This window comes from Silurus aristotelis (genome assembly GCF_946808225.1).
Source record: "Silurus aristotelis genome assembly, chromosome: 1".
Taxonomy (NCBI): Eukaryota; Metazoa; Chordata; class Actinopteri; order Siluriformes; family Siluridae; genus Silurus; species Silurus aristotelis.
In genome coordinates this window covers 40,133,006-40,147,862 of record NC_139574.1, presented here as the reverse complement: position 1 = coordinate 40,147,862, position 14,857 = coordinate 40,133,006, and the positions used below count along the sequence as shown (strand labels likewise).

General features: G+C 40.0%; 1 protein-coding gene and 1 long non-coding RNA gene across 2 annotated transcripts in view; both read right to left on the bottom strand.

Moving 5' to 3' along the window:
- Positions 1–9,654, bottom strand: part of LOC310724525 (eukaryotic translation initiation factor 4 gamma 3-like) — a 367,925-nt gene extending 358,271 nt beyond the window's left edge. Inside the window, exon 1 of the mRNA XM_083538714.1 lies at positions 9,006–9,654. Within this exon, the coding sequence (XP_083394840.1) occupies positions 9,006–9,465 (460 nt within the window). The 5' untranslated portion in view covers positions 9,466–9,654. The remainder of the gene's footprint in view (positions 1–9,005) is intronic.
- A 1,626-nt stretch (positions 9,655–11,280) lies between these two features.
- Positions 11,281–12,407, bottom strand: LOC310725682. Its single transcript, XR_014533466.1, has 3 exons — positions 12,226–12,407; positions 11,615–11,707; positions 11,281–11,370 (listed from the first exon to the last, which is right to left on the bottom strand). It is a non-coding gene; the product is annotated as an uncharacterized lncRNA (long non-coding RNA).
- Positions 12,408–14,857: the final 2,450 nt, after the last annotated feature.

Genomic DNA, 14,857 nt, shown 5'->3' with positions numbered 1-14,857 from the left:
TTGAGCAAATATCCAGGTCTGGATCTGTTTTGACACACTAGAAAGAGTGAGTTCTGTCCCGTCCCTACCTGTGTTTATTTTGTTCTGACTTCTGCTTCAAATTCCTACATGTTCTATGAAAACCAATTTACAGTCATTTTCTTTTTCCCCTTTTTCTTTTACTGTCTTCTATTTGTTTCAGTGTTTTTTTATACAATACACTACAATACAATACAATACAATACAATACAATACAATACAATACAGGTGTGAACCTACCTGTCATGATGAGTGTATTTGTAAATTATCCGCTAGGTGGCAGTAATGGCACACTTAGAAAACCACAGAGTTTTCTGTGGTAACATTTTTTTTTCCTGCAGCCTTTCTTGATGCCCCCAAACTGATTATGATGATGGTGACAGCATGGCCAAGTGTTTTGTCCCGTGACGGCTCTTTATGCCGAGCCGAACCAGGACTTTTCATGTATTTTACTGCCTTCTTAATCTACTTTAAATTTCCAAGCATCAGTGTAATCTAGTGGAACAAATTCCTTATACATTCATGAACTAAATCAACAAGTAATCAGTTCTTTTCTTTATAGTTGAAGCAAAAAGTGTTAGAGGACATCAGTATTGTAGGCGAGTTTACTAGCTGTACGTTCATGCAGAATGGAGGTGATGTAGAACCATGTTTTATCTTTATTCTCTGATATTTATTTCTCTATCTACAGGAAAGTGCTTCAGCAAGTCCTAATCTGATGATGGATTGTGTGTGCAGATATGCCGGGGGAGGTGCAGCTCTCAATGGTCTATGACACTCAAGATCTGGTATCCAGCAATTCCAAAGTCGCTTTTAAGACTGAAATCATGGCTGCATAAAATCAGACGTCCCGTCCCCCAGCCATCATCTAATGCTTCAAGTAAATCGTCTTCCTCTGTCGCCAGATCAAGCAAAAACACTCTTTATATATCATTTTATAGATTCATTTTATAGCATTTTATTTCTAAAACTTTCTCCAAAAATAAATAAAATACATTTGAGATCTGTACAGCGTATCTGTTGTCTATTACAGTTTATATCTAAGTGGCTGTTTTTTTTAATATTATTTTAGTTGATTGTCCAGGTTCTGAAAAGTTCTTTATTCATGTCCATTTTCATTATTTACACAAAAAGTACAAATTTAAATGAAACAAAACGTCTGTTTATTTTCTGTTTCTTTTTAATATTATATATATATATATATATATATATATATATATATATATATATATATATATATATATATATATATATATATATATATATATATATATATATACCTCGTCAGCGTTGTGCCAACTGATATCCCATTGTTCTCAGGTGTTAATGTTTAGCAATAGATCCCACTACATGCCCTGAGAGATGGTGGTGCCCAGGAACCTGGATGACTCCACTGCTGCCATAGTGCTGTTCATGATGGTGAGTGAGGGGAGAGCAGGGAGGTTTCACCTAAAATCAACAATCATCTTCACTGTTTTGAGCGTGTTAAGCTCCAGGTTTTTATGACTGCACCATGTCTCTCAGGTCTTTCTTCACTAAAGCAGGGTCGTTGGCTGAAAACTGATTTTCCAGCTTTTTAGAGTAGCTCCTCTTAGCCACTCTATGAGGATCATTGATGATGATTAATCATCCTCATATTAATGAATTATTCATGTACTACAGTGTTTGAAAAAAATTTGAAATCCTGTCAACCGAGAACAGAAAGCTGAGGGTACATTAGGAACAAGTTTCTTAAAGTTGGAAAGTTGTAATCTGGAAACATTTTGCCTGAATCGTTATTTCTGCATATTTATGCTGTGCAGGTGATTGTGTGGATCCATAGGGTAGTGGTCATCACATCTGCTTTACACACACATAAGGTATTGGGTTCAAATCCCAGTGGAACAATGCAGGTTGTAAACATGAATGAGGTTTATATATTACTCACAAATTTTTACTGAATCCTGGAAATATAAGATTAATTAATAATTATTGACATTTATCCATGTGAGGGGTGTCAAACTCAATTGCACAGGGGGCCAAAACTCAAAGCACACTTTAGGTTACGGGCCGAACAGGATAAACATTTATTAAACACACTAAAACAATGTTTTTTTTAACATAAATATTAAAAAAAACAGACAGGAATATTATTCCAGAATAAATAAAATTAAACTTTAAATAACTTAAAATATTTTGCTCTCCATAAAAATATTTCATCAAAAAGATCATTCTGAGAAACCAAGAGCAATTGGAGAAACATGTAGCTCAGCTGAGGGCACTTTGGGTTCTGACTATGAGAAACAGCAGAAACAGAAAGCTGCACCTCTACAAACCCAAAGAGTCGCAGAAAATCTCTGAGGAAACAAAGATTCTTAGGTGAGGGAAGAGAAATGAGAATGGAAACCCGAGAGTGACTGGAGGAAGCTGTACAGCTGTTCAGCAATATGACTTCAGCACTAGAGAAAAAAAACCAGAGAAAGAAAAAGAGGAGATCAAGCCGGACATGTCCTACATATAATAAAGTAAAAAAATATCAGTGACTAGCTGAAAGTACCCGTGCTTCGCTACGGAAGGCAGAACGCTAAGCAATATGGCAATAAGCAGTAAGCACTGAGCAGGACTGGATGATCAGAGATCAGAACGTAACGTCAACAAATAACGTACTACCCCTTTGTAGTAGCCATACAGGGCAAACTATTTTAAAAATAATTTTTATCGTGCATCTAACAGCTAATAAGAAACAATGTAGTAAGTTTCATTAGGATCCGTAATGTTATTTCGAAGAATTTACAATGCGTGAGAAATCGCGTTTTTCACGAGTTAGTCGCGATCCAGGCCGAATTTTTTAAAACCCTTTCTTAGTGAGCACCCAAGACCCAAGAGGAAGGTATGTTCCAAATTTCATTGCAATCCGTTCAGTGGTTTTTGAGATTTCGTAATGAGTGAGTGAGTCAGTCAGTGGTATTTGAGCTTTATATGTATATATATATATAGCTTCAGCTGTGATGCATATATAAACCCCGACCATGAAGGTGTTCAAGGTGAGTTGCAATCATTGGAAAGACAAAGGAGCTTCCACAAAAGCTGAGAGAGGAGATTATTTCATTACATCTGAAGGGCCTTGGGTATAAGAAGATTTCCAAAAGATTTAAAATTCCAAGAGACACCATTGGGAGCATTATAAGGAAGTTTAAAAGCTATGGAACAGCTGCAAACCTGCCTGGCCGTGGAGGAAAGCTCACAATTTCATCAAGGGCCCTTAGCAACTTAGTCAGGACAGCTAAGAAAACCCCCCGTGTGACTGCAAGACAGCTACAGGATGACATTATGAAGGCTGGTACAAGTGCTTCAGTGGCAACTATAAGACGTGCACTGAATAATCAAGGACTTCATGGTCGGACCCCAAGACGCACTTCACTACTTCACTCTTGACCTCAAGGAACATCAGGAGTCGACTAGAATATGCCAGGAGGAATTTGGATAAAACTACAGAGTTCTGGGAGACAGTTCTATGGACTGATGAAACCAAACTGGAACATTTTGGACATATGGACCAGCGGTATGTCTGGCGTGCAAAGGGTCAGGCTTATGACCAGAAGAATACCATCCCCACGGTCAAGCACGGAGGTGGGTCAATAATGATGTGGGGCTGTTTTTCTGTGGCAGGAACTGGCAATCTTGATTGTGTACCTGGCATCATGGATTCCCAGATATACCAGGTCATTTTGAAGAAGAACGTGATGCCTTCTGTTGACAAATTAAACCTTGGTGATCATTGGATCTTCCAGCAAGACAATGATCCCAAGCACACCTCCAAATCAACCAAAGCTTGGTTGGGGGAAAGATGCTGGAGTGTCCTGGAGTGGCCTTCTCAGTCACCAGATTCAAATCCAATTGAAAATCTTTAGTGGGATTTGAAGAAGGCAGTTGCAGCACGGAAGCCGTCAAACATCACTGAGTTAGAGGCTTTTGCACGTGAAGAATGGGCAAAGATTCCAATCGAGAGGTGTAAGAAGCTTGTCAGCACTTACCGAAAACGCTTGTTAGAAGTTATAAAAACTAAATTGCGCTCCACAAGGTACTGAAGCTGGGGGTTAAATAATACTGCACATGCTCATATGTTACAAGACTCACAATTTTCATTTGAACTTCAAAGTTAAGTCAACTTCTGTTGTCAAAATAACTCAAATATGTATCAATAAATATTGTTTGTTATTTCCCGAGTTTTTTTTTTCCATTTATTTTCATTATCTTTTATGATCACTGTATTGTCTATTGAGGTGAGGGGGTTGAATATTTCTAATTGCAAGATCAAAAGGTCAAAAGCTGCATGCTATATGTTGGTTCCTCAAATAATGAAGATTACAGCAGGGGGCAGATCTTTCTTTTATAAAGCCCCACAGTTATGGAACAGCCTTCCTATCAGGGTTCGGGAGTCAGACACAGTCTCAGTGTTCAAGTCGAGGTTGAACAAATATTTATTTAGTAAAGCCTTTAATCAGTAGATTTTTTTCTTAGGTAAAGGCTCAGATCTGGAGGGATCATGGATATAGAGTGTTTGGTGAACTGGGATATTTGTATGCTGTCGTCCTCTCACATTCACAAGTTCACTTAGGTTTGTTGACAGTGGTGTGGTGGGTCGTCTCTTATCCCAGAGATCCCTTATGTTGGTGTTACCTTCTGGTTCTCCCTTTTAGTTATGCTGCCATAGCGAGTCTTGCCGGTGCACAGTGATATTAACTTTCATACAACAATAAGGACACTTAATAATCCATATCCTTCTCTTCCTGTCACCCTCTTCTCTCTCTCTCTCTCTCTCTCTCTCTCTCTCTCTCTCTCTCTCTCTCTCTCTCTCTCTCTCTCTCTCGTTAAACATGCCCCTGAGGCTCCAGTGACCCATGTTCCTGCCCCTCTCCCCTCCGGGGATCTTCCCACTACGTCCAGGCCTGCCTCTGGATGGTGTTCTCTTCATTTGGAGGCCATTCTGTGCAGCTTAGTCAAGTCAAGTCAAGTTTATTTGTATAGCGCTTTTCACAACAGACATTGTCTCAAAGCAGCTTTACAGAAAACAACAGTGAAGGTGAATGGTGTGCGTTTGTCCCTGATGAGCAGCCGTGGCGACAGTGGCAAGGAAAAACTCCCTTAGATGATATGAGGAAGAAACCTTGAGAGGAACCAGACTCAAAGGGGAACCCATCCTCATATGGGTGACATCAAAAGTTTGGTCATAAATCTTTCAACAATACAGAACAATTTGTGATCATCATAGATCCAGCATCAGCTTCTCCATGCCAGGGCCTTTAAACACTCGGCATCTACTTCTCCATGATCATCCATAGGTCCATAATCTTCACGAGGTGGGACGTGACTGGAGCTGGCCAAACCTCAGGAAGCCTCGGGATGGGGAGAGAAAGAGAAGCAGTGGAGAGGAATTAGCGTAGCTGCTGTTCATGATATTAACAGCACAAGTTGATAATGTGCATGTGATCAGATGTTCTGGAGCACAAGGTTGTGATGTGATGTGCGTGATGTGTGTTATGTGTAGGCTTTGCTAAAAAGATATGTTTTTAATCTACACTTAAACTGGGAGAGTGTATCTGAACCCCGAACACTGTCAGGAAGACTATTCCAGAGTTTAGGAGCTAAATGTGAAAATGCTCTACCGCCTTTAGTTGACTTTGCTATTCTAGGAACTACTAGAAGCCCAGAGTTTTGAGATCTCAGGGAGCGTGACGGATTGTAGCGTGTTAAGAGACTGGATAGATACATGGGAGCCAAACCATTTAGTGCTTTATAAGTGAGTAGCAGTAGTTTGTAGTCTATTCGAAACTTAATAGGAAGCCAATGTAGGGACGATAAGATTGGGGTTATATGATCGTATTTTCTTGACCTAGTAAGAACTCTTGCTGCGGCATTCTGAACTAACTGAAGCTTGTTTATTAATGATGCAGGACATCCACCTAGTAATGCATTACAGTAGTCTATTCTAGAGGTCATAAACGCATGGACGAGCTTCTCTGCATCAGATATAGATAACATATTTCTTAGCTTAGAAATATTTCTAAGGTGAAAGAAGGCTGTTTTTGTAACTTGATTGATGTGATTTTTAAAAGATAAGTTGCTGTCTAAAATAACTCCCAGGTCTTTTACCGTTGAACTAGTAGTTACAGAACAACCGTCTAAATGCAGGCTGAGATGCTGGAGCTTCTGTGTACTATTTTTTGGGCCGATGAGCAAAATCTCCGTTTTATCAGGATTTAAAAGCAGAAAGTTATGGGTCATCCAATCTCTTATTTCTTCAACACACTCAGTTATGCGAGCTAATTGAGCTGTATCGCCTGGTTTGGATGAAATATATAGCTGGGTATCATCAGCATAACAATGGAAGCTAATTCCATGCCTTCTAATAATATTTCCTAATGGAAGCATGTATATTGTAAAAAGCAGGGGTCCCAGAACTGACCCTTGTGGCACGCCATAATTTACTAGCATTATCCTGGATAGCTCTCCATTTAAATCTACGAAATGGTAACGATTGGACAGGTAGGATTTAAACCAGCTTAATGCCTGTCCCTGAATACCGATGTAATTCTGTAAGCGATCGAGGAGAAGATCATGATCTATAGTGTCGAACGCAGCACTAAGATCTAGTAAAACTAATAGGGAGATGTAGCCTTGGTCTGAAGCTAAAAACAGGTCGTTAGTGATTTTAACTAGAGCAGTTTCTGTGCTATGATGGGGCCTAAAACCTGACTGAAACTCTTCAAAGATATTGTTCTCCTGCAAGTGGTTACATAACTGGGCAGCGACAATCTTTTCTAAAATCTTAGACATAAATGGGAGATTTGAAATTGGTCTGTAATTCGATAGCGTGTTTGGATCCAGATTAGGTTTTTTTTTGAGGGGCTTAATAACTGCTAACTTGAGGGATTTAGGGACATGACCTAACGATAGTGAGGAGTTAATAATATTTAAAAGAGGCTCACCAGCTGTATATAACACTTCCTTCAGTAGTTTAGTGGGAATTGGATCTAACTGACATGTTGTTGATTTAGCTTTCATAATAGCATCATACAGCTCTTCCTGTCCTATACATGTAAAACAGTGTAGTTGTGGGGTTGTAAGTACGATTGTGTCAGGAGATGCTGTCAGAGGTTGAACTGCCACAATTGTTTTTCGAATGTTATCTATTTTTTCAGTGAAGAAATTCATAAAGTCTTCACTACTAAACTGTGATGGAACACATTTTTCAGATCCCTGATTTGTTGTTAATTTAGCGACTGTACTGAAAAGGAACCTGGGATTGTTTTTGTTATTTTCTATGAGTTTGCTCAGGTGTTTAGCTCTAGCAGCTTTTAGCGCCTGTCTGTAGCTAAGCATACTGTCTTTATACGCAATTCTAAATACCTCCAATTTAGTTTTCCTCCATTTTCTCTCCAGATTACGTGTTGTTCTCTTTAGGGCATGCGTATGACTATTATACCAAGGTGCAGGTGCTTGTTCTCGAACCTTTTTTAACCGGATGGGGGCAACAGTGTCTAAAGTGCTAGTGAGGATAAGGTCTATGTTGTTCGCCATCTCATCAAGATGATCAGCATTTATGGGTTTAATGTGAAACTGAGATAAATCAGGCAGGTTATTTATGAATCTGTCCTTAGTGGTTGGAATAATAGTCCTACCAAGTCGATACCGTGGTGAAACACGGTTAATCTGCTCTACCGGTAGTGTGTACAGTAGGAGATAATGGTCTGTGATGTCATCATTCTGAGGTAAAATATTTATATCAGTGACGTCTGCTCCGTGGGATATTATTAAGTCTAGTGTGTGGTTAAAACGGTGGGTTGGTCTGGTGACGTTTTGTTTAACTCCAAAAGAGTTTAGTAAATCGACAAATGATAATCCTAGGGCATCGTTTTCATCATCTACATGAATATTAAAATCTCCTACAAGCAGCACTTTATCAAAGCTGATCAGGAGGTCTGAGAGAAAACAAGCAAACTCATGAAGAAAATCAGCGTAGGGTCCTGGGGGTCTGTACACGGTGACCAGAGCGAGTTTTCTATGCATCTCTGAAAGTGCAATTTTAAGAACGAGCACTTCAAATGATTTAAAGCTGAATCCTAATCTCTGACTAACATTAAGAGAAGCACTATAAATGGTTCCTACACCCCCCCCACGACCAGTCTGACGGGGCTCATGCTTATAAACATATCCTGACGGTGTCGACTCGTTTAGACCCATATAATCACCTGGTTTAATCCAGGTCTCAGTGAGACAGAGTGCATCGAGATTATTCTCTATGATCATCTCATTTACAATCAGTGCTTTGGGTGCAAGTGATCTAATGTTTAAAAGACCGAACTTTAGAACTTTGTTGTGTTTGTTTATCTGGCATTTTTCAGTTTTAACTGCAATAAGATTATTTCTGGATCTTGTGTATGTAATTCTTGGTTTTACTACCCGAGGAATAGATATGGTTTCTATAAACTGGGCTGTGTGTGAACTTGTAACTATTTGGTCTGTAGTATGCGTGTTCTTATAGTTGAAGATTTCTTGATGTCTTACCAGTCAGATGGTGTGTAGTATCCTAGAGATGTTATCTGATAGCACTGCTGCTCCAACTCTGCTGGGGTGCAGGCCATCAGGGCGGAAGAACCTAGGACGCTCCCAGAAACAGTTCCAGTTATTAACAAAGAGAAGTTTATGTTCTCGACACCATGACTGTAACCATTCATTTAGAGCTAAAAGTCTACTAAACTTCTCAGCCCCTCGCTGGTAAGTGGGAAGAGGTCCTGACACAATGATCCTCGTTGTGGGTGATGTGCTGCGTACCGTCTCCACCAGGATCCTGAAGTCCCTCTTTAAGATCTCCGTTTGCCGCAGCCTGGTGTCGTTTGATCCGGCATGGAGAACAACCGCTCCGAAGTTCTCGTTCAGGATCGCGGGTACCTGCGCAGCGACATCCAGAACACGAGCACCAGGAAAACAGCGAGTGTGCACCTTACCTTTAGCTCGGGTAGCGCGGACATGCCGGACGATGGAATCTCCGAGAATAACAGTGTCGCGTTCCGTCTCGCGGAGGGGGACGAAGCGGTTCTCGGTCGAGATCTCGAAGGCCGGTGGTGGAGGTGGAGACGTCCTCGATCGGGGCTTGGCTTGTCTCTTCCGCCGCGGTCGCATCCAGGGTCCATGTTGCACCGGTGCCGGAGTTGTAGGTGCGCTGGGCCTGGGCATAGAAGCACGCGGAGTTGATGTGCTGGGAGCGTTAGGTTCAACCTGGGAGTTTACCTGGGATGAGTGCGCGTCCGCCCGGGATGTTTCCAGCGCCGCTTTCCGCTCTCGCAGCCGGTCATGCTTTACATGCAGCTCGCGAATCTGTTTCTCCAATGCCTCCATCTCCAACGCCACCGTTTGCAACTCGAACGAGTCCTCACCTGTGCTCGAATGCAGACAAACAACCGGCATAGTGCTTATCGTCACGAACAGATTTATTATACAGAGATGTGAGTGAGAGAAAATAAATATAAACAACACTAGTTATAGTCGAGTTAACTAACTACAGGCACAAGTCAGGAAGACAAAAACAATTAAGGATTATTAAAAGAGGAAAAACGGATAGATAGATAGCAAAGTTTGTTTGAAAGACGCCGAGAGATACAAACACGTAACTCGCGGCAAACAAGTCAAACACAGGAAGCTACGTCACAGGAAGCATCCTAAGCTTAGGATGGTTTCTCATCAACGCCTTGAGTGATTCCATGAAATTCCGGAGTAAGAACGGGAGCTTTGAGGATGGATTGGACTGTAGTTGATGTCAACAGTCTCCTACACTGACTCAGGAATACAGTTCGCTTCTGATCATCATCACTGTACCCCACAACATTGTATACCTGCTACAAATGGACATTTGGTGTAACCCAGATGAGGATGGGATCTTACTTATAAAGAACATATTCACTTTTAATCACCACATTATCTGTGTAAAGCTGCTTTGAGACAACGTTCATTGGTAAAAGCGCTATACAAATAATGAATTGAATTGAATATATATTAAACTTTTTCACAAAGACATTCTTTGGATATAATATGATTCTATTAAATCTCATGCTATAGGTGTCATGCCCCTGAGTGTCATAATGCCTGTTATTTTGGATGTTATTATTAAGGTGCAACCCAGTGTCATAGCATTTTGTGATATAGTCAAGAAATGTAATCTATTGACTCGTGTTCATGGACACGAATTTCCCTCTTTGTTTTTTGTGTCATTTAGCACGACATTCCATCTAATGTATTTCAATACGATGTATTTTTCGTGCCTCCGCCACGTTTTTTTTCTGCCACCGGCCGCCACAGAAGCTGTATTGCTTTTTTCCTCATTTGTTATTCGTATTTTAAATATTCTTCAAGTATTATTAATTAACATTTAATTAGATTATATTCTTGTTTTTAATGCTTTTTATTCTATAAAATACTCGGAATTATAGAACATCATCAGTGGTTGCTTCAAGTCAACACCAAGGTCATCCTCAGTCGTGATTGTACAAGTAACTAACAAATGTGAAAACATACAAAATAAAAGCAAATGAAAGTTGATGCAGTCCAGTGCAAAGTGGCTTAACCCTCTGGAGTCCGAGGGTGTTTTGGGCCCCTTGAGAGATTTTGACATGCTCTTACATTTGGTTCTTTTTAGTTGCTTTTAAATATATTATTGACAAAAGACTTATTACACTGTATTCAGCACAAACTGGGCTATCATAATATGTAAACAACTTATATGTGTGTGTTTGTATTTTTGACAAAATAAGGCTTATGTGTGGTTTTTGAAGAAAAAAAAAAAAAAACAATAACATTAACACATAAAACTACAGTTAAAGTAAAAAATTGCATAAAAAATCCCTGTGCCACTCTTGAAAGCAGTTCCTGTTCAACTGAAGACACAGGTGAACATCGCATGCCAGGCATTTCCATGGTGTTTTGTGGTGCTTACCATGCAATGTTTTGCAATGTACACAGCTCTTGCGGGCAGCAGTGGCAACATTTCTGACATCAGAGGACAGTTCAGATCCTCGAACTGGTACATGATCAGAGTTGGTCCGTTTTGGCACTACTTTCTGTGTGACGCTACAAAGCTCAGCAATAAGTTGTTCCATAAATTTCTTTATGGGACACGTTACCATACAGTTCTTTATGCACAATGAAACTGTTGGTGGCAGCGATGTCCAAGAAGTGTAGAAAAATCTTTCGGTACCACATTGTTTTGTGCTGTGCTGTGTATTATTGGAGCAGTCATTATCTGTCTGATCCTTCCATGACATGGTGGACTGTCTGTGTGCTGCCTTTGCCCTATTTGGAGCAGGTGCCTGATCACATCTGTTTATGAAACACACACACACACACACACACACACACACACACACACACACACACACACACACACACACATACACACACACACACACACACACACACACACACACACACACATACACATACACACACACACACACACACACACACACACACACACACACACACACACACACACACACATACAAACAATGCAATAATGATTCAAACTAAATATAATTTAAGAACATATAAAATATGTACTTACTCAGGATGATTCTCGGTCGAACTCAAAATGGAGTGACGCCTGCGTGGCCTGGTGTGAGTTTCCAGTGAAGGGAAGGGTGATGCAGCCACATTCCTAAAAATAATCAAACAATATATTTTAGGATGATGAATACACTTAAACAATATATATTTGTTAGCATGCATTGTATAGCCTATAGGCCTATTTGTTGATGGGCAATAGGACAGATAAATGTTTGTTGATGGGCCATAGACCATAATCCATCTCAGACATTTACACTATCACCATTTACAGCTGAGCAAATCATGGAAAAAATGTTACATTCATAAGGCAGTAATTTAGCTAGCATTTACACCTCAGCATTCCCGAACATCTCTGCTAGCTAACAATACATAACACCCTTTCAGGATGATAAGTGAGACTAACCAAAACTGAACTGAGGCTAAAATATAACTTTATATAACGTCAACAATATTTAGAGCATACAATTACAAACAGTTAATGTTACAAATGAGCAGATATTGGCGGATATTTGTTGTAACATTAAAAGGCAATGCTGACAGAAGCTAGGCAGAGATGTCTACAAACAATATTAGTTTTATATGATCAGAATGTAAGACCTAATAACTTACTCATCGTAGCAACTTGCTGGAAAGTCCTCGAATGCGTCGATTCGCTCTTCAAAATGCAAACGCTCCTCGTCGGAATCGCAATCTTCTTTGGATGAAAAGGTAAATTCTTCATCACTGTCCAAAACCATCTGAAGAGCTTCCTCACCGGTGTAGCGTGTCATCTATCAAACGCAGCTGAATGTGTAATAATCTCAGTAGAATCGCATTGTTTTATGCCACTGTCCGGGGGGCGTATCCGGTCGCAGCTCATTATCAGATAATGACCTTAGGTGGAAAGTCTGTGCTTCTACTTGGTTTCACATGATTTATATTCATTGGAAACATCTGTTTTTTTTATTTCACCAACTACATACTTTAAGCTGTCTAAAGATATATATTTTATTTCCGTCTGTCAGATATTGGCCGAGTTTCAGCGCTTTTTAATGACGTGTTTCTAAACGAAGATCACGCAGACAAAGGCGACAGACGGCGCACCCTGATTATTTTATTCATTTAAAAAAATAATACAACGTTTTGATTATATAGTGAGCATACACAAACGAAAGTAGACCATTTACAGATTTAAATGGTGTATTACTTTGACATGTTTGATCAAATATGACAGAGCCGTTTTTTGCTTTTTGTTGGCATCGGGAAAAAAAGCATGTTTGGGCGCCGGCCGCAAATCAGACTCCGTCTGATCCAGTGCGGCAGGGGAGTAGATATAGAACTGTGAGACTGCAGTGCAGACCACACCGGAAACTGAGCCCTCGCACGACGACCGTGTCTCGATGATAATATCATTGAGTCTTTTCTGTTGTTTTGAAATCTGCCACAAAGGACAGGACGACAATTCCAATCACGATGTTTCGCTGGTTCAGTTGTCCATAGAAAAAATCCACAGAAGGTAATGGTGTAGTACGTTACAAAGGTGCTTTGCATGACAAATTCCGTGAAGAGAAAACTGTGAGTTCTCAGAGCACCCAGCGAGCGTGCAGGAGCTACAAACGATTGGGCAAGGGTAATAACCCTACGCACATGAAAGATACGGGTGATCAGCTGAAGTCCTGCAGGAAGATCATAGACAGAGTTCTGGATGGAATCTAGCCACATTCCATCTGGGGAGAATATGTCAGCGTGGTGCAGAATGTCGATCACTGGTCTGAACGGGTCCTCATCAGTTTCCCAAACGAATTCGTCCTTTTCTGGAGGAAACCTGAACCATTCACGGGATTTACGATGGCCCCATTGACCTAAAGGACAGATTTGCCGATCCATGCACCACAGGCAAATATTGCAATAACGAAAGCCAAAACAAGCATTGCAGGGAGCTCTGAAGTTGTTAAAGTTGAAGCGATACCCCTCAGCACATGCTTCGATGTACGCACACACGCGTTGATGCAGACGCCTCCTATGTTCACCAGCTGCCATGTTCCTGCACACAGCATAAAATACACACAACAACAACATGATTTATATACGATATTATCAAAGGTTTAGAATTAAAGCGTAGAAAGGGTTTAGTGCTTTTAGTTATAAGGAAACGTTTGTTACAGTCATTTTTTCTCATTGACTAGGGCCATAATCCCTCCATCCAAATCCACATAGATGTTTTGATCCATATCTGTGGAGATGTTTTCTGTAGAAGACACTTCACCTGTAATTTTATACACTGGGAGCTGTACGTATTGTCTAAACAATGGCAAGGAATTCCACAACAGATAAAACATGCCACGGCTGCAAGGATTATTAAAATTGTAGTCCCAGTCTGACCCCATTCTACTCTATTTATTAGTATATTATGTTAATTATACTTGGAGTAAACAGGTTACATGAGTTTTATTAAAATATGGGCTAAATAGGTTAAATTAAGCTAAAATGAAGGTCTTCATTGAGAACACCTGAGGCATATTCACTCACTCATCACACCGCCGATATAAACCCCACATTCACCCACACTCCGGGTCCTTTATTCACATAATTATTTAGAAGACTTACCAGGTACCTGTATGAAGAAATGTTTAATAGAAGTTGTAAATGTTCTTAGATGCTGCTAATCGCTGCTGCTTCTTGCTGCTGTTTGTTTGTTTGGCGGTTGTCAAGGAGATACTAGAATTTTTATGAAGATTCTGTACGCATCACTCTGGTAGGAGCTTAAACCAAAAATTCAGCCTTAAAGAAAATATAACTGTTTTATCCTGCCCCTTTTGCCACATCTCATCTCTGAGACTTTTCAGATGTTGCTACACTGAAAACTAAATACAGATCTCAGCTCAATATTGAACATGACTTGAAAGTGACAGTATCAAGTCTACAACCCCGTTTTGAAAAGATTTATGAAATGATTTTGCTCTATTTTGCACAGACTGCAAAGTGACAAAGTCCAAGAGATAACACAACTACACCTTTATTTTCTCTATTTTTGTTTTTGATGCTACTTGATGTTCATTTAGAATTGGATAGTTCAATAAATTAGACATTTTTTAACTTGAAGAATTTCATTATCCTTTTTTGAGGTGACGGAGGACAGGTGGGTTTTTAAACCCATCCCTCTGAAGTGGTAAATGGCAGAAAAAGATTGAGAATCACTCCATTAAAACACAAACAGAAGTCACATTAGTACAGAATGGAGCATAAAGCACGTCCTGATAGT